Raw genomic sequence first — 21365 nt, 5'->3', positions numbered from 1 at the left:
ACGAGTGGGAAGAGGGGAGAGTGAGTGGTTCCATGTGATGGCTACTTTGCAGTTGGGGTGTGTGATGTCACCATGGAATGTCTAATTTGTTTATGGATGGGGTGGCGAGGGAGAAAAATGTGAAAATCTTGGAAAGAGGGGCAAATATGCAGTTTATACGAGGCCTAGGAAGTGAGTCAATTGTTTTCTGATAAAACAGCACTAGTGGCAGATCTGATTAAGAAACTGCAATAGCTGGTGACTAAAAAGAAAATTAAGAGTAACTATGAATAAAAGCAAGGTTAATTATTAGGATTAGCAGAGTTGAGGGAGAGGTTAGGTGGATGTAAGTTTGAATGGAGAAAAATTAGTAATGAAGTGTTCTAGATACCTGAGAGTGGACATGTTTGCAAATGGAGCCATAGAAACAGACTAGAGCCATAGTGAGGGGTGAGGGTTCTGGAAGCAAAGAGAGAACATTATCAGGGAAGTCTAAATTGGAATGCCTGAAGGTACAGTGATCCCATCGGGTTCTGGGAGCAAAGATAGAACATTATCTGGGAAGTCAAAATTGGAATGCCTGAAGGTACAGTAGTCCCATCAAAGTTATGTGGATGCAAGCCATAGGCTATAGATAAGAATGTGCAGAGGAGAATGAATGTGCTAGAATTGAAATAAGTGAGGATAATATGTGGTGTAAGGCAGTTTAATCAAATAAGCAATAAAAGGATAAAAAGGGCTGTGGTAACAAAAAACAAATGTGGTTGAGAGAGCTAAAGAGGGTGTGCTGAAATGATATGGAATATAGAGAGAATGAGTGAGAAGTGGAAGTGGAAGAGAAAAGGAAAAAAGGGGAGACAAAACTCATTTGCATGTCTAGCAATTAGTATGTACCCAATAATGCCCTCTGACCATCATCTGCACTTACATGCATATACTTATGTATGTCACTCTTTTCAAACCAGGTATTCCCAGTCACCAGTCCTTTTTCAGCACACAACTCCACAAGCTATTCACCATTCCTTTTTACCTCACTGAAAATCCCATATCCTCCAAGTATACCCTCTGTCACAACATTACTCACACTCCCATTTATATCACCCATCACTATTACTCAATCTCTAACGTCAAAAATGCTGACACACACACTAAGCTGCTCCCTCCTTCTTATGGCCAGGTGCATAAGCACTAATAATCATTAATCTCTTGAAACACACTTTCATTTTTATCCTCATCATTCTGGAGCTCACTTCCCTAAAGTCTTTCACATATTCCCTGCAACTGCTTCAGCAGCAATGCTACCCCTTTCTCCAGCTCTTACCCTCTCATCAACAAACTTTACCACTACCACAATCCCAAACTATTCAGCACCTTTACCCTTGAACTTTTTTTCACTTTGAGCAAGAACATTCATGTTCTATTCCTCAACCATACAACCTATCTCTCCCTTCTTCTCATCTTGGGTTCATCTACACTCAGTTAGACACCCGAGCCTGAGCCTTCAAGGAGAATGCACACTCCTCATTTGGCTCCTTCTTCTGTTCCATCTTTTATATACTGAAATACAATTAGGGGGTTTTCCAGCATCCCCTCCTGAAATGCAGGGAAGACAGAGGTAAAATTCTTTCCCCTCTATTCCTTATACCTTATATATTACCTTCCTGCCCCAGGAGTCCCTTCTCTCCTTATGAGGCTCTTGCAGCACTTATGAAGCTCTATTACTGAGGAGAGAGGTTAGATGTTTAAAGCTTACTGGTTTATTTCAGTGAGTATGTGTTATGTCATAGTTCTACTTGTTGAGGATGGGGGAACTTTGAGTAGAGGTTACTGAAGCGGGAGACATGAATAAGCATTCTACTTCTACTATGGGGTTGGTGGTTTGATGTTGAGTGATTCAGGAGGGAGTGGTCTAGTGCTGTTGCATAGAATTGAGTGCCCAGCATGTTAAGGCAAGACTGTATTGGGAGGATCTTTGTTTCTTGTGAAGATGTTGAATGTTTGGAGTTGCTACGTAACCAGTGATTAGTTCTGTTAATTTTGTGTTATACTTGTTATATTTGATTTTGAGAGGCTAAAAGACCAAGCATGTTATGCACAGTTTAAAATGGAACATGTAAATTGTCTGTACAGGATGCTGAAGGACTCTTTTTCTTGCCTAATTCTGATACCATTTAGTGTTTGTGGGTATTTAGCTTGTGTGCTGCTTTTGTGTTGATATCATTATGGGTGTGGGGAGTGAATGTCATGTATGTGTTGTTTCTGAAAGATGGTTCCAAGTATTTTTCATGTGAAGACATGTCATTGGACAGTGTCAAAAGCTTTGTTGATGTTTAGTGCCATTAGCACTGTACAGGAAGGAACTGTCGTTGGTTGAAATCATCTAGGATATGTTGTGTGAGCTCAAAGAGAAGTATGGAGAAAGAGTATTTGGGTCTTCAGTGGATATCAAGTTGCACTCCTCCAACCCTGGTAGCTGTCTTTTCTTTCTGCCTAACATGTGGACTATTGGCATTCTGTCTACAAATGTACCATCTCTCCTTGTCATATGTAACACTTGAAAACACTTACCTCACACAGCTCATTCTTCATAACTAGTTTTTCCTGCAGTGAGCACTATGCTCTAGCCCTGCCTTTTGGCAAAATGACAGGAGCAGTAGATAGAGGGAGTAGGTAGAAACATTTAGGTTGGAGCATCAGATAGAAACAGTTGTTATGAGCATTAGATAGTAGTCAGTAGAAACATTAGGTAGGAGCCTCCACAAGCACTGCCTTTTGCCAGTGGCCTTTTAAGGGTAAGGCACTAGAGGCTAAGAAGCGGCACTGGTATCACTCGTTATGGTGACTCAACTGCCATGGCCAATTGCAACAGGCACCAGAGATATAGATAAATAGAAGTCATGCTGAGTGGGTAAGAGTGGAATGTTTTCTTTGATTCTGCTGAAGATCATTATTTTCACACAGATTGGATGCAGAGACCAGAAGTGATATCGGGTGGTAGGAGGAGGGAAGTTGGGTGGTTCAGAGGGATTTAGGATTGGTAAATTGTAAGCAAGTTTCCAGATGTTAGAGATTTTGTTGTGTAGTTGGAACTGGATGAAGACATCTGGAGGTGCTTGGAAAATGGATAAAAGTGTTTTATGTGAAAGTCTAATATGCTGTTAGGGACTACAGAAGGACAGTTCTTTAAGGTTTAATTTCACTGATTATATCACTGAGAGTGAAAGGTGGATGGACAGTTGTTTCATTTGTTTCAGCTGTTTCTGGATGGATTCTACAGATATTATTCATGTCTTTGCTGTTTAAGGGTTAGGTTGGTTTGGGGCCAATTTTTGAGTCCCAGCTCATAAATAAGTTTGTGCATTTTCTGGGAGAACAGATCTCATTTGAATGGGTCACAAGGACAGTTTGTGTAGTTTGCCACGGCAGTTCATATGCGTGCAGTTGGAGAGCTGAAGGTGACATCTGGCAAGCTCACTCAAATCTGCCACCAGTGCTTTATGATCAGCAAACAACAACTGACTCACTTTCCAGGCCCTCTCATCCCCTACAGACTACATACTCACCCCTCTCCAAGCATTGCATTCATCTTCACTCATCACCCTACCCAAAAACAAATTAATCAGCCATGGTGACATCACACATCCCAGCTGCAGACTAAGCTTCTTTGGAAACACTCATTCTCCTCTTCCTACTTGTACACATGCCTTACACCCTTGATAAAAACTGCTAAATGCTTCTAGTGCTTTTCCTCATACATCATATATTCTTAAGACCTTCCACAAGGAATCTCTATCAACCCTATTATATGCTTTCTTCAGACCCATAATTGCCAAATACCAATCCCTCTGTTTCTCAAATTATGTTTCAAATATGTTCTTTGAAACAAACACCTGATCCACACAACCTCTTCTACTTATGAAACCACGGTGTTCCTTACCCAGTCTGATGTTCTGTACATGCTTTCACCCTCTCACTCACTACTCTCCCATACAACTTACCAGGTACATTCATCAAACTTATACCTTTGTAGTTTGAACAATTACTTTATCCACTTTGCCTTTCTGCAGCAGCACTATGTATGCATTTGGCCAATCCTTATGCACCTGTACATGATCCCTACATATAATAAAAATCCTAACTAAACAATCAACAAAATAGCCACCTCCTTTCTTAAAATAATCAACAGCAACACCATCCACTCCAGCCATATTTCATCTTAAGCAACACTTTTACCACTCAAAATAACACTCACCTCACATATCACCATAACCCACAACACTCTACACCTGCCAAAACATCTTATTTTCCTAAAGTTTACTGATACTCACTCACCCTAATTCTCATTTGCCATCTTTTTCAACCCCTGTACCTCCCTCCTAACTTCCTGCTGCTTTCAGCTTATACATCTTCCTTGTAAGTGCAACCCATATACCACTCTTTTCTCCTTAACTTGCAATTCTACTTCTTATCCCACCATTCACTGCCCTTTCTAATCTGCCTACCTTCAAATGTGATTGCGTTTTTCCCTGGAGGATATACACAGGTCAATCTTCTTATACACATTCCTTAGTTTTACATGCATTTCTTGAATTCTATAATGGGAAACAGAAAACCTGAATACTTTTTTCACCTCTAAATGAAGAACTAATTCCTTGAGGTCAACCACTGCCCAAGGGTTAACCCCTTTGATACTATGGGCATAAATCTACACTTATGTTGCAAGGTACTACTGCTGCCAATCAACACATATAGTTCCCAACATAATTCAGAATTCTGCTTACATTGTAGGCCCTGTTGGCTGGCTACAGACAGCAACCTAAACAAAGGATGACTCAATGGTGCTTCCTGAAAGTCTCAGTAACCTGCTAGTGGCCATGGTGGAGTGCTGTGCACTTTTTTTTTTTGAAATTTGCCACATTTGCAGCAACCACCACCATACACCTTCTACCCTTAATTAGGTTTGGCCAATCCCATAAGTAAGGCATTTTTCTTAAACTATAAATGCTTAATTCTTGATTCACAAAAAATTGACAGTTTTTCTACAAGTGATCATATGAATCAAAAAATAAAAAATTTAAGTGTATGTTATTTGCACATTTATGTCTGGCTAATCTGGTAGATACTGTTTATCATGAACTAGGAATCTAAGTCTTAATTCTTAAAAGAAAAATATTTTTAAAATTTGTTATGCACCTTTTCATAAAAAAACATACTTTTTTTGCCAGCTGCAAGATTATGAAAAATCATCTGTGAGCAAAGATCATTAATGAGTCACAATATGTGATCCTATGTAACCAATTTTAAGTTTTTAGGCATCATTGAATTGCCAATTGGTTCTAGCACTATACATATCCCACTAATCTAATCAGTTTGTTTTTCAGTCACCAATGCTAGCTAACTAACAGCTCATCAGAAAGCTGACGAGTTATGAATTCAAAGTTATATCTTATTGCTTGAATAAACACAAAATAAGATGGTATTATCTGTAAAAGAGAGTGTGCTATAATCAACTACAGTATTTAAACTCTTGTGACCTCCATGAACTGCCAGATAGTGTGTGCTATGATCCTTTACAGAATTTAAGCACTTGTTATCTCCATGAACTACCAGAGAGGGTGCACTTTACAATGATCAACACATACTCAGTAAGTTCAAGAGTAGAGCAAATGTCGTAAGAAAGCATAACACTTGATCTAATGACGGTATATACAGAACAAAAAATATACAAAATACATACTCACAGTTTGGTGTACATGGGGTATTCAGTGTTGTAAATGGAAATGGTGAAAACCTTTTGGATTTGTGCACTGAAAATGACTGGTGATTGGGAATACCTAGTTTAAAAAGAGATATACATAAGTATAAGTATGAGAGTAGGAGAGACTGCCTAAGGGCATTATTAGATTACATGTTAAGTGACTGGCATGTAAAAGAGACTATTGGATGTTAATGTGCTGAGAAGGGCAGCTGGAGGGATGTCTGATCATTATATTGAGGAGGCAAGGGTGAAGAATTGTAGAGGTTTTCAAGAAAAAAAAGAGAGAATGCTGGGGAGAAGAGAGTGATGAGAGTAAGTGAGCATGAAAAGGAGACTTGTGTGAGGAAGTACCAGGAGAGATTGAGTGTAGAATAGCAAAAGATGAGCGCAAATGACAAGAAGGGAGGGAGTGAGGAATGGGATGTATTTAAGAAAGCAGTGATGGTATGTGCAAAAGATGTATGTGGCATGAGAAAGGTGGGAGGTGGGCAGATTAAAAAGGGTAGTGAATAGTAGGATGAAGAAGTAAAATTGTTGGTTAAAAAGAAAAGAGAGGCTACTGGACGATACTTATATGGTAGGTGTGCAAATGACTGTAAGATGTATAGAAGAATGCAGCAGGAGGTCAAGTGGAAGGTGCAAGGGTTGAAAAAGAGGGCAAAGGAGAGTTGGGGTTAGAGAGTATTGTTAAACTTCAGGGAGAATAAAAAGATGTTTTGGAAGGAGGTAAATAACATGCGTGAGACAAGAGAACAAATGGGAACATCAGTGTAGGGGGAAAGGGGGTAAGTGATAACAGGTAGTGATGAAGTGAGAAGGAGATGGAGAGAGTATTTTGAAGGTCTGTTGAATGTGCTAGATGGCAGGGTGGCAGATGTGGGTGTTTTTGTTGGGGTAATGTGTGAAGTGAGAGGGGTCAGAGAGAATGGTTTGGTTAAGAGAGAAGAGGCAGCGAAGGCCTTGCAAATGAAGAAATCAGCCAAGGAAGCAGGTTTGGATGGTACTGCAGTTGAGTTTATCATGAAAGGAGTTGACTGTGTTGTTGATTGGTTGGTAAGGATATTCAATGTATGTATGGATTGTGTTGAAATGCCTGAGGATTGGCAGAATCCATGTATAGTGCCACTGTACAAAGGTAAAGAGGATAAAGGTGAGTGTTAAAACTAAAGAGACATAAGTTTGTTGAGTATTCCTGGTAAATTGCATGGGAGGGTATTGATTGAGAGGGTGAAGGCATGTCCAGAGCATCAGACTGGGAAGGAGCAGTGTGATCTCAGAAGTAGTAGAGGATGTGTGAATCAGGTGTTTGCAATGAACAATGTGTATAAGAAATATTTAGAAAAACAGATGGATCTGTATGTGGCATTTGTGGATCTGGAGAATGCATATGATAGGGTTGACAGAGGTGCCTTGTGGAAGGTCTTAAGAACTATGTGGAGTGGGAGGTAAGCTGCTACAAGCAGTGAAAAGTTTTCATTAAGGATGTAAGGCATGTATGCAAGTAGGAAGAGAGGAGAAGGACTGGTTCCCAGTGAAGTTTGGTCTGCAGCCGGGGTGTGTGATATCTCCATGGTTGTTTAATTTGTTTATGGATGGGATGGTTACGGAGGTAAATGCATGAGTTTTGGATAGAGCAGGAAGTATGCAGTCTGTTTGGGATCTGAGGACCAAGGAAGTGACTCAATGCTCTTTGCTGATTATACGGCACAGGTGGCCGATTCAAGTGAGAACCTGCAGACGTTGGTGACTGAGTTTGGAAAAAGTGTAAAAGAGGGGATGTAAAGTGAAACAGTTGCTGCTCACCAATGATACAGCACTGGTGGCTGATTCAAAGGAGAACCTGCAGAAGCTGAGGAACAGCTTAACTGGGATGTAAGTTTGAATGGAAATAAATTAGAGGAAGTAAAGTGTTTTAGATATCTGGGAGTGGACTTAGCAGCAGATGGAACCATGGAAGCGGAAGTGAGTCACAGGGTGGGGGAGGAGGCGAAGGTTCTGGGAGCGTTGAAGAACATGTGGAAGGTGAGAACGTTATCTCAGAGAGCAAAAATAAGTATGTTTGAAGGAATAGTGGTTCCAACAATGTTATACAGTTGCAAGGCATGGGCCATAGATAGGGTTGTGCGGAGGAGGGTGGATGTTTTGGAAATGAGATGTTTGAGGACAATATGTGGTATGAGGTGGTTTGATCAAGTAAGTAATGAAAAGGTAAGAGAGATATGTGGTTATAAAAAGAGTGTGGTTGAGAGAGCAGAGGGTGTATTGAAATGGTTTGGTCACATGGAGAGAATGAGTGAGGAAAGACTGAAAAAGAGGATATATGTGTCATAGGTGTGTGGAAATAAAAAGAGCGTGGTTGAGAGAGCAGAAGAGGGTGTTTTGAAATGGTTTGGGCACATGGAGAGAATGAGTGAGGAAAGATTGACTAAGAGGATATATGTGTCGGAGGTGGAGGGAACGAGAAGTGGGAGACCAAATTGGAGGTGGTAAGGTGGAGTGAAAAAGATTTTGTGTGATCGGGGCCTGAACATGCAGGAGGGTGAAAGGAGGGCAAGGAATAGAGTGAACTGGATCGATGTGGTATACCGGGGTTGATGTGCTGTCAGTGGATTGAATCAGGGCATGTGAAGCGTCTGGGGTAAACCATGGACAGCTGTGTAGGTATGTATATTTGCGTGTGTGGACGTATGTATATACATGTGTATGGGGGTGGGTTGGACCATTTCTTTCGTCTGTTTCCTTGCGCTACCTCGCAAACACGAGAGACAGCGACAAAGAAAAAAAAAAAAATGTGTCATAGGTGGAGGGAATGAGGAGAGGTGGGAGACCATAATGGAGGTGGAAGGTTGGAGTGAAAAAGATTCTAAGCGATTGGGGCCTAAACATACAGAAGAGTGAAAGGCGTGCAAGGAATAGAGTGAATTGGAACGATGTGGTATACCAGGGTCCACGTGCTGTCAATGGATTGAACCAGGGCATGTGAAGCGTCTGGGGTAAACCATGGAAAGTTTTGTGGGGCCTAGATGTGGAAAGGGACCTGTGGTTTCAGTGCATTAAACATGACAGCTAGAGACTGAGTGTGAACAAATGTGACCTTTGTTGTCTTTTTCTAGCGTTACCTCGCACGCATGCAGGGGGAGGGGGGATGTAATTTCATGTGTGGTGGGGTGATGGCTAAAATGGATGAAGGCAGCATGTATGAATATGTACATATGTATATAGGTATATGTCTGTGTATGTATACATATGTATATTTTGAAATGTATTGGTATGTATAAGTGTGTGTGTGAGCGTGTATGTATATACATGTGTGTGTGGGTGGGTTGGGCCATTCTTTCGTCTGTTTTCTTACACTATTCCGCTAACGCGGGAGAAAGCGACAAAGTAGAATAAATATAAAACAAATAGAATATATATACGTATGTATATGGAGCAAGTGAGAATCTTCCCACTAAGGCTCAGTCCTCTGTTCTTAATGCTATCTCGGTGACACGGGTAATGGCGAATATATGAAAAAAAATCTGTATATATGTTGATATATGTGTATGCGCGTGTATGGGCATTTATGTATATATATATATATTTTTTTTTTTTCATACTATTCGCCATTTCCCGCATTAGCGAGGTAGCGTTAAGAACAGAGGACTGGGCCTTTGAGGGAATATCCTCATATGGCCCCCTTCTCTGTTCCTTCTTTTGGAAAATTTAAAAAAAAAATGAGAGGGGAGGATTTCTAGCCCCCCGCTCCCTTCCCTTTTAGTCGCCTTCCATATATATATATATATATATATATATATATTTAAATATATATATATATATATATATATATATATATATAATGTATATATACGTGTATACGAGTGAATGGGCCATTCTTCTTCTGTTTCTTGGCGCTACCTTGTTGACACGGAAACAGCTATCAAGTATAATGAATAAAAAATAAATATACTCACAAAAACCTTGAACAGTTTGTTACAAGAGTCTGACGCTGCCTTTTGAATTGCTTCAATTTCTGGTGTTCTTGCTGCCTGAAGCAAAGTAGCAACTACACCTCTGGCCATTTCCAGTTCTGCCTTATGCCGAGCTCTTATGCCCTGCACAACAGCATCTATATTCTGTGCCAAGGCTGCAGCAGCTTTCTGCATGGACCGAAACTTTGCTACTTCTTCATCAAATTCCGGATCTTTTGTCTGATGAGATAAAATTATGTGGATATAAAACCATCTTCTCATCATTATCATTATCTATGGATAGTATAAATACAAGAATATTCTTTGTCATCAAGGATTTTTGTACCTACTTATTCCATGCAATGTTCCTTCTTTCTGATTACTGTCCTTCCTATTCAATACAGTCTAACTGCTGCAGTTACAATGACACTCAACAACTTCATTCACATATTTACTTTCTCATACTTTTCTCCTTTCAACCTTGTCCTTAACCATTACTGCATACTTGTTATCTATAACCATATCTAATCTTTTGTTTTCTATGAATTCTTCTACAGCTATATCTAGCAATTTTGCCTAAACCATGTAGAGAGAACCCTTACTCTATTGTGTATCACAATACAATCAAATTTTTCTTTGTAATCTTATACCACCTAGAAAATGTTCCAAGAATCTTTACATCTTCCACATTCCACTTTTCTGTGCAAATCAATTTTAAACACCATTCATCATCCTTTTCCCAATTTCCTCTCAAATCACCATGACAAATGACACAAAGATAAGAAACACTCATTTACACCACCAATACACACCAGCGTCCACTAAATTTGCATTAATTGCCATGAAACACAGCAAATCTTTGACCAAAAATGAGAGGTACTGTTCACAATCAACTGCTTTTAGTTCCAATACCCTTAACTTTCCAATGCCCAATGCACTTTCGTCTTAAATGCCTCCAACATAAAGCAGCTAAAGGGTACACAAAAAAAAACAGTCAACAATTGTAACTTGTCTATTTGGATACACATATATCCTCCCAATATACTTATATCTTCCTTGCATATAATACACCTTCAGGCCATTCATATCCTCAAAGCAGAGATAACAATCTCTTAGCATACATATAAGTTCTAAAAATAATGTCACTATACCTGATTCATGATGCCCAACATCTCAGAAACAAGAGTAGAGATTCTTGCTGACTTTTTTGCCACGGAATGCAAGGTAACTCGCTGCATTTTGCTCTGCAGAGACTGGTCAGTTTCAAAGCGATACTTGTTGACTGCAACAAAATCAAGTTCTATTCATATACAATAACATAATAATCACAATAATATTTTTTTTAATACTATTTGCCATTTCCTGCATCAGTGAGGTAGCGTTAAGAACAGAGGCCTGAACCTTTGAGGGAAACCCTCACTTGGCCTCCTTCTCTGTTCCTTCTTTTGGAAAATTAAAAACGAGAGGGGAGGATTTCCAGCCCCCGCTCCCTCCCCTTCTAGTTGCATTCTCTGACACGCAGGAAGTATTCTGTCTTCCCTATCCCCAGGGATATTTATCTATTTATCATACTTAATCGCTGTTTCCCACATCAGAGATGTTTTGTGGGGCCTGGAGGTGGAAAGGGAGCTGTGGTTTCGGCGCATTATACATGACAGCTAGAGACTGAGTATGAATGAATGTGGCCTTTGGTGTCTTTTCCTAGCGCTACCTTGTGCACATGCGGGGGGAAGGGGTTGTCATTTCATGTGTGGCTGGGTGGCGATGGGAATGAATAAAGGCAGTACTTGTGTATATATGTATATGTTTGTATATGTATATATGTGTATACATTGAAATCTATAGGTATGTATATGTGCGTGTGTAGACGTGTATGTATATACATGTGTATGTGGGTGGGTTGGGCCATTGTTTCGTCTGTTTCCTTGTGCTACCTTGCTAACGTGGGAGACAGCGACAAAGTATAATAAAAAAATGAAATGAAAAAATAATGATAATGATGTGATGACAATAATTTCTTTTCCATACTTTGTGCAGTGGCAGTATCATCATAACAAATGAAGTTAGGTGGTGTTGCTATTGTGAATATATTCAAAATTGGGGCAAGTTTTCAAGTCTCAGTACCTCAAGGGGATACTCTAGTTTTCTACAGTATCCTGCCTCACCCCACCTCGTGGTGACCTTGTTAACACACCCCTTAGGGGTGGAACTGATGGGAGAGGCATTGCCCAGCTCCATCAGGTAATCCTTTTAAATACAGATAAATACCTGAGGTGTGCTGGGACTTTTCAGTTTTTAGGACAATTATGGAGCCTTGCTGCCTCTGGAAACACTCCACTGGAGTTACCCACTGCCAGTGGCCTGTCAAGGGTGAGGCACAAAAGACTATGAAGTGACACTGAAGTCTACCAGTTATGCTAATGAGTAACTCAGACAAGCAACTGAGGGTGATGGTGCTGAATATAAATAGCATGACTAGCGAGAGTAAAAGGAAGGACCTTGTGGAGAAGTTTGTAAGTTGTACCTTGAATGTGGTGGAGATTGTGGAAACCCATATCCTTGGGCAGGGTGTGAGGAGTGAAAAAGAAAATGATAAATGCAAGTTATGGGAGGGCACAGAAGGAGAAGTGGTATGGACAGGAATGAGTGAAAATCATCGGGGAAGAGGGGAAGAAGGACATGCAACGCTGCTATCACCAAGACTATGAGAAGGTGTTAGAGAGCATGGACAGTATGGATCAAGAATAGTGTGGGTGAAAGGAAAGACTGGAATTGTGAAGTGTGAAAACTGTATGAGGTAAGGATGAAATGAATTATTTCTGGAGAAATATGAATGACAATTCAAATGGTTTTGAGAATGAGAGAAATGTGGTTGTAATGGGTGATACAAATGTGAAAGTGGAAAGTGATGAAATTGGTGAGATAGTTGGTAAATGGGGAGTCCCTGGAGTAAATGAGAATGGAAGTTATCTTGTGGAGGTTTGTGCTGAGAAAGGTTTATTCCTTGCAAACACTTTTTCAGCACCAGATGATCCACAGCTATACATGGATGAGAGATGATGGAAGAAAAGAGCAAAAGGTTTTGATTGACTCTTGGTGGTGGATGGAAGATTGAGAAAGGCTAGATGTCAGAATTGTGAAAGGATTCTTTGGAGACTCTAACCATTTTGTGGTTCTTGTGGGGATGAGGATCAGGGAGAAGTGGAGGTATGGTGTAAGGAATAATGGAGAGGTAAAAGTGTTGGCAAGCAAGTAGATGACTCAGAAAAAGTGTAGTGAGGAGTATGAAAGGAAAGCAACTGAAAGTTTGATGAAAATGCAGTGAATGTAGGGATACAGTCATATGTGACTGAGATGTTTAAAAAGTTCGAAGCAATACCATTAGAGGTTGTAGAATTAGTAGTGAGATATAGGAATAAAAAGGGCATTGCATGGTGGACAGACGATATCAGAAATGTTGTGGACGAGAAGAAAAAGGCATAGTAGAATGCTTGACAGGAATGTAACAGCGGAAGTTAAGCAAAGGAGGGAAGAACATAAAATATGTAAGCAGGAAATGTTAACAAGCTGATAGAGGAAAGCAAAGAAAAAGCAAATGAAGATTTTGGATGAAAGTTGAGTGAAGTTTTGGGATAACAAGAAATCTTACTGGAAGGAGGTAAAAAAGGAAAGAGACGGATGACAGAGTGGAAATGTCAAAGTGAGAAATAAAGAAGGGGAGTAACTGAATCAAAAGGAGAAAGTGAAAGGAAGATGAAAAGGGTATTTTGAAGAACTGAGCAATGTGGGAGAAGGAGAGGCAGCAGTTGTTACATGCATGGTATGTAGGATGGAAGGAAGGGGATACAAGGGCCTATACCAAAAAGGGAGGTAAGAAAGGGAATAATGAGGCTGAAGGTAGGAAAGGTGCCTGGATTGGATGGGACTACAGATGCAATGCTGAAGTAAGGAGGAGAAAAAGTGGTAGAGTGGATGCATCTGATATGTAATTTAGCATGGAAAGAGAAGGCAGTTCCTGAGGACTGGGTAAAAGCTATTAATGTTCCTTTATTCAAAGGAACAGGTGCTAAGGATGTATGTAGCAATTATAGAGAAACAAGTCAGTTAAGTATACCAGAAAAAGTGTATGTAAGAATGATGATTCACAGAGTGATGGAAGTGATTAAATGCAGAATATGTGAGGATCAAGGGGGGTTTCAGGAAAGGTAGGGATGTGTGGATCAGATTTTTGTGGTAAAGCTGGTCATGGAAAAGTATTCAGCACAAGGTAAGAAGTTATGTGCAGCTTTTATGGGTCTCAATAAAGCTGTATGACAGAGTAGAGTGGAATGCTTTATGGGATGTGTTAAGGATATATGGGGAGATAACTGTTGGATGTTGTGAAAGCCTTCTACAGAGGAGCAAATGCATGTGTAAGAGTGGATGGATAGTTGAGCAAAAGTTCCAGTATACATGTGGGTGAGAAGCACGGCTGTGTGATGTCACCGTGGCTTTTTATTGAATATCTGGATGGAGTGATAAGAGCGATGAAAACAAAACTAGGGAATGGAGTTGCAGAGATGGAGTGTGATACTGAGATATGGTGGCTAGTGGCAAGCCTGTCTGCAGATGATGCTGCATTGTTTGCTGAGACTGAAAAAGAATTAAAGAAGGTTGTGTGTTTCATTATCTGTGTAAGCATAGGTGATTTAAGGTAAATGCAAGTAAAAGTAAGGCAATGTTGTTTGAAAGGAAACAAAGTGACAGTAAAGATTTAGTTAAACAATATAGAGTTACAAAAGAAAGTGTACTATACTGTACTTAAGATATACAGGTAGAAAAACTGGTAGAAATGAGAGAGTTTAAGTGCTTAGGAGCTATCTTGGGTAAATTTGTTGATATGAAGGAGGGATAAAGGAGTGAACAGTACAGGGTAGAAGAGTCACTGGGTCCCTTAATAGAATAATGAAGGGGAGAGGTTTACGTAAGTACAGAAGTAAAAAGAGGACTAAGTGACAGCATTGGCCTCCCAACTCAGACCTATGCATCCAAAACATGGACATGGAATGAGTCATAGAGGTCAAGAATCCAGGCTGTATATATGAGCTATTTGAGAAGAGCATGTGTGTGACTAGATGGAAAGAAGAAAGAAATGAAGGGATGTATAAGAGATGTGGTATGGAAGGGAATGCAAAGGGAATAAATTGAGGAGTGGTAAAGTGGGTGAAATGTAATACTCTGAGGTTGTTTGGACAAGTGGAAAGAATTCAAGACCAGGAGTTTAAGAGAAGAATGTGTGATAGTACAATTGAAGGGGACGGTGTGAAAGAAGGACTATTTGTTACATGGACAAATAGAGTGGAAGAATACTAGAGGAAGAGAAATGATGGTAGAGTGGAAGAATACTAGAGGAAGAGAAATGATGGAATAATGCATGGAATGGAAAGGAAAGCAAGAAAGGAGAGGGATAACTGGATACTCTCTTGCCATGCCCACCTCTTGACAGAGGTTTCCAGAGGGAACAGTTGTCAGAGATATAAATAGATAGATAGATTGATACTTGATTGCAGTTTCCCATGTCAGCGAGATAGCACCAGAAAACAGACAAAGAATGGCCACATTTGCTCACGCACACATATAAATACATACACGCACACAGACAAACATTTTTTTTTTTTCTTTTTTTTTTCATACTATTCGCCATTTCCCGCGATAGCGAGGTAGCGTTAAGAACAGAGGACTGGGCCTTTGAGGGAATATCCTCACCTGGCCCTCTTCTCTGTTCCTTCTTTTGGGAAAAAAAAAAAAAAAAAAAAAAAAAAAAAAAACGAGAGGGGAGGATTTCCAGCCCCCCGCTCCCTTCCCTTTTAGTCGCCTTCTACGACACGCAGGGAATACGTGGGAAGTATTCTTTCTCCCCTATCCCCAGACAAACATATGCATATCAATATAGACACATAAAGCTATATACATATCTTATTATCTATCTATTTTATTTTCCTTTGTCGCTATCTCCCGCGTTAGCAAGGTAGCGCAAGGAAACAGATGAAAGAATGGCCCAACCCACCCACATACACATGTATATACATACACATCTACACGCACAAATATACATACCTATACATCTCAACATATACATATATATACACACACAGACATATACATATAAACATATGTACATAATTCATACTGTCTGCAATTACTAATTCCCATCGCCACCCCGCCACACATGAAATAACAACCCCCTCCCCCTTCATGTGCGCGAGATAGCGCTAGGAAAAGACAATAAAAGCCACATTCGTTGACACTCAATCTCTAGCTATCATGTAATAATGCACCGAAACCACAGCTCCCTTTCCACATCCAGGCCCCACAGAACTTTTCATGGTTTACCCCAGACGCTTCACATGCCCTGGTTCAATCCACTGACAGCACATCGACCCCGGTAAACCACATCGTTCCAATTCACTCTATTCCTTGCAAACCTTTCACCCTCCTGCATGTTCAGGCCCAGATCACTCACAATCTTTTTCACTCCATCCTCCAACCTTCAATTTGGTCTCCCACTTCTCCTCGTTCCCTCCACCTCTGACACATATATTCTCTTAGTCACTCTCTCCTCACTCATTCTCTCCATGTGACCAAACCATTTCAAAACACCCTCTTCTGCTCTCACAACCACTCTTTTTTTATTACCGCACATCTCTCTTACCCTATTATTACTTACTCGATCAAACCACCTCACACCACACATTGTCCTCAAACATCTCATTTCCAGCACATCCACCCTCCTGCACACAACTCTACCCATAGCCTACGCCTCACAACCATACAACATTGTTGGAACCACTATTCCTTCAAACATACCCACTTTTGCTCTCTGAGATAAATCTATATTATTTTTATTATACTCTGTCGCTGTCTCCCACGTTAGTGAGGTAGCGCAAGGAAACAGATGAAAGAATGGCCCAACCCACCCACATACACATGTATATACATACATGTCCACACACGCACATATACATACCTATACATCACAACGTATACATATATATACACACAGATATATACATAAATACACATGTACACAATTCATAGTGTCTGCCCTTATTCATTCCCGTCACCACCCCACCACACATGAAATAGTATCCCCCTCCCCCCCGCATGTGCACAAGGTAGCACTAGGAAAAGACAACAAAGCCCACATTCGTTCACACTCAGTCTCTAGCTGTCATGTATAATGCACCGAAACCACAGCTCCCTTTCCACATCCAGGCCCCACAGAACTTTCCATGGTTTACCCCAGACACTTCACATGCCCTGGTTCAATCCATTGACAGCACGTCAACCCCGGTATACCCATCGTTCCAATTCACTCTATTCCTTGCAAGCCTTTCACCCTCCTGCATGTTCAGGCTCCGATCACTCAAGATCTTTTTCACTCCATCTCTCCATCTCCAATTGGGTCTCCCACTTCTCCTCGTTCTCTCTACCTCTGACACATATATCCTCTTTGTCAATCTTTCCTCACTCATTCTCTCCATGTGACCAAACCATTTCAAAAAACCCTCTTCTGCTCACTTAACCACACTCTTTTTATTACCACACATCTCTCTTAACCTTTCATTACTTACTAGATCAAACCACCTCACACCACATATATATATGTGGTGTTTTGGCTCTGAGTGAAAGGAAGCTAAAGGGTAAAGGGGAAGAGTGGTTTGGGAATGTCTTGGGAGTAAAGTCATGGGTTAGTGAGAGGATAAGAGCAGGGGAAGGAGTAGCACTACTCCTGAAACAGGAGTGGTGGGAGTATGTGATACAGTGTAAGAAAGTAACCTCTAGATTGATATGGGTAAAACTGGAAGTTGATGGAGAGAGATGGGTGATTATTGATGCATATGCACCTGGGCATGAGAAGAAAGATCATGAGAGGCAAGTGTTTGGGGAGCAGCTGAATGAGTGTGTTTGTGGTTTTGATGCACAAGACTGGGTTATAGTGATGGGTGATTTGAATGCAAAGGTGAGTAATGTGGCAGTTGAGGGAATAATCGGTATACATGGGGTGTGTAGTGTTGTAAATGGAAATGGTGAAGAGCTTGTAGATTTATGTGGTGAAAAAGGACTGGTGATTGGGAATACCTGGTTTAAAAAGAGAGATATACATAAGTATACGTATGTAAGTAGGAGAGATGGCCAGAGAGCGTTATTGGATTACGTGTTAATTGATAGGCACGCGAAAGAGAGACTTTTTGGATGTTAATGTGCTGAGAGGTGCAACTGGAGGGATGTCTGATCATTATCTTGTGGAGGCAAAGGTGAAGATTTGTAGGGGTTTTCAGAAAAGAAGAGAGAATGTTGGGGTGAAGAGAGTGGTGAGAGTAAGTGAGCTTGGGAAGGAGACTTGTGTGAGGAAGTACCAGGAGAGACTGAGTACAAAATGGAAAAAAGGGAGAACAAAGGAGGTAACGGGAGTGGGTGAGAAATGGGATGTATTTAGGGAAGCAGTGATGGCTTGTGCAAAAGATGCTTGTGGCATGAGAAGCTTGGGAGGTGGGTTGATTAGAAAGGGTAGTGAGTGGTGGGATGAATAAGTAAGATTATTAGTGAAAGAGAAGAGAGAGGCATCTGGATGATTTTTGCAGGGAAAAAATGCAAATGAGTGGGAGATGTATAAGAGGCAGGAGGTCAAGAGAAAGGTGCAAGAGGTGAAAAAGAGGGCAAATGAGAGTTGGGGTGAGAGAGTATCATTAAATTTTAGGGAGAATAAAAAGATGTTTTGGAAGGAGGTAAATAAAGTGCGTAAGACAAGGGAGCAAATGGGAACTTCAGTGAAGGGGGCTAATGGGGAGGTGATAACAAGTAGTGGTGATGTGAGAAGGAGATGGAGTGAGTATTTTGAAGGTTCGTTGAATGTGTTTGATGATAGAGTGGCAGATATAGGGTGTTTTGGTCGAGGTGATGTGCAAAGAGAGAGGGTTAGGGAAAATGATTTGGTGAATATAGAAGAGGTAGTAAAAGCTTTACTGAAGATGAAAGCCAGCAAGGCAGCAGGTTTGGATGGTATTCCAGTGGAATTTATTAAAAAATGGGGTGACTGTATTGTTGACTGGTTGGTAAGGTTATATAATGTATGTATGATTCATGGTGAGGTGCCTGAGGATTGGCGGAATGCTTGCATAGTGCCATTGTACAAAGCCAAAGGGGATAAGAGTGAGTGCTCAAATTACAGAGGTATAAGTTTGTTGAGTATTCCTGGGAAATTATATGGGAGGGTATTGATTGAGAGGGTGAAGGCATGTACAGAGCATCAGATTGGGGAAGAGCAGTGTGGTTTCAGAAGTGGTAGAGGATGTGTGGATCAGGTGTTTGCTTTGAAGAATGTATGTGAGAAATATTTAGAAAAGCAAATGGATTTGTATGTAGCATTTATGGATCTGGAGAAGGCATATGATAGAGTTGATAGAGATCCTCTGTGGAAGGTATTAATTATATATGGTGTGGGAGGCAAGTTGTTAGAATCAGTGAAAAGTTTTTATCGAGGATGTAAGACATGTGTACGTGTAAGAAGAGAGGAAAGTGATTGGTTCTCAGTGAATGTAGGTTTGCAGCAGGGGTGTGTGATGTCTCCATGGTTGTTTGCTTTGTTTATGGATTGGGTTGTTAGGGAGGTGAATGCAAGAGTTATGGAAAGAGGGGCAAGTATGCAGTCTGTTGTGGATGAGAGAGCTTGGGAAGTGAGTCAGTTGTTGTTCGCTGATGATACAGTGCTGGTGGCTGATTCATGTGAGAAACTGCAGAAGCTGGTGACTGAGTTTGGTAAAGTGTGTGAAAGAAGAAAGTTAAGAGTAAATGTGAATAAGAGCAAGGTTATTAGGTACAGTAGGGTTGAGGGTCAAGTCAATTGGGAGGTAAGTTTGAAAGGAGAAAAACTTGAGGAAATAAAGTGTTTTAGATATCTGGGAGTGGATCTGGCAGTGGATGGAACCATGGAAGCGGAAGTGAATCATAGGGTGGGGGAGAAGGCAAAACTTCTGGGAGACTTGAAGAATGTTTGGAAGTCGAGAACATTATCTCGGAAAGCAAAAATGGGTATGTTTGAAGGAACAGTGGTTCCAACAATGTTGTATGGTTGCGAGGCGTGGGCTATGGATAGAGTTGTGCGCAGGAGGGTGGATGTGCTGGAAATGAGATGTTTGAGGACAATATGTGGTGTGAGGTGGTTTGATCGAGTAAGTAATGTAAAGGTAAGAGAGACGTGTGGAAATAAAAAGAGTGTGGTTGAGAGAGCAGAAGAGGGTGTTTTGAAATGGTTTGGTCACATGGAGAGAATGAGTGAGGAAAGATTGACCAAGAGGATATATGTGTCAGAGGTGGAGGGAACGAGGAGAAGTGGGAGACCAAATTGGAGGTGGAAAGATGGAGTGAAAAAGATTTTGAGTGATCAGGGCCTGAACATGCAGGAGGGTGAAAGGGGTGCAAGGAATAAAGTGAATTGGAACGATGTGGTATACCGGGGTCGACGTGCTGTCAGTGGATTGAACCAGGGCATGTGAAGTGTCTGGGGTAAACCATGGAAAGTTCTGTGGGGCCTGGATGTGGAAAGGGAGCTGTGGTTTCGGTGCATTATTACATGACAGCTAGAGACTGAGTGTGAACGAATGTGGCCTTTGTTGTCTTTTCCTAGCAATACCTCGCACACATGAGGGGGGAGGGGGTTGTTATTCCATGTGTGGCGAGGTGGTGATGGGAATAAATAAAGGCAGACAGTATGAATTATGTACATGTGTATATATGTATATGTCTGTGTGTGTATATATATATGTATACGTTGAGATGTATAGGTATGTATATTTGCGTGTGTGGACGTGTATGTATATACATGTGTATGTGGGTGGGTTGGGCCATTCTTTCATCTGTTTCCTTGCACTACCTCACTAATGCGGGAGACAGCGACAAAGCAAAATAAAAAAAATCAAAATACTACTTCCATCTATTACTCTTACCATTTTGCCAAAAAGCTGGGCTGACAAGTAGTGTTCATGGGAGAAAAATCTAGAGTTATGAAGAATGAGTGTGTGAGTTAAGTCTTGTCAAGAGTTATGTGTGACATGGAGAGACTGTATTTATGAACAGAATGCCAGCAGTCCACAACTAAGTGAGGCAGACAGAAAAAACAGCTACCTGGGTCAAAGGAGTGCACTTTGACAACTACTAAAGTACTTGTTCACTATACGGTCATCACTAACCATCCCAATACCCAGGCAGGAAATACCAGTAATATACTTCCCAGGGTGGTAGGTGCCTACCAACTACTATAGATTTTTTTTTCATACTATTCACCTCCTGCATTAGCGAGGTAGCGTTAAGAACAGAGGACTGAGCCTTTGAGGGAAATCATTACTTGGCCCCCTTCTCTGTTCCTTCTTTTGGAAAATCAAAAACGAGAGGGGAGGATTTCCAGCCCCCCACTCCCCCCCCCTTTAGTCACCTTCTACGACACGCAGGGAACATGGACAGATATATGGTTTATAAAATATTCTTGACTTATTAATCCTTAATAAAAAGGCCAAGCATGTTTTATGCTTAGTACATTAATCCTTAACAATAAGGCCAAGCTGTTTTTCAAAGTCCTTCAATCATGACTAAACAACTTATAGAGTTTAAATAAATAGATATGCTTCTTACACTTGTGAAGC

The 21365-nt window shown here is 40.8% G+C and overlaps 1 protein-coding gene across 4 annotated transcripts in view; it reads right to left on the bottom strand.

Annotated features, from left to right (window-relative positions):
* LOC139759424 (uncharacterized) overlaps positions 1-21365 on the bottom strand; it is a 286276-nt gene that overhangs the window by 113016 nt on the left and 151895 nt on the right. For all 4 annotated transcript variants that reach the window (XR_011715046.1, XM_071681522.1, XM_071681521.1 and 1 more), the window contains exons 13-14: positions 10839-10969; positions 9691-9927 (exon numbers count right to left, since the gene is read on the bottom strand). Coding sequence is in view for 3 of the 4 variants with exons in the window: in XM_071681522.1 (XP_071537623.1) it covers positions 9691-9927; positions 10839-10969 (368 nt within the window). In the remaining variant the exon portion in view is untranslated. The remainder of the gene's footprint in view (positions 1-9690; positions 9928-10838; positions 10970-21365) is intronic.

This window comes from Panulirus ornatus, chromosome 33, assembly GCF_036320965.1.
Source record: "Panulirus ornatus isolate Po-2019 chromosome 33, ASM3632096v1, whole genome shotgun sequence".
In the NCBI taxonomy this organism is placed as follows: Eukaryota; Metazoa; Arthropoda; class Malacostraca; order Decapoda; family Palinuridae; genus Panulirus; species Panulirus ornatus.
Note: the sequence above shows the minus strand (reverse complement) of the source record. Positions and strands in the feature narration are given on the sequence as shown.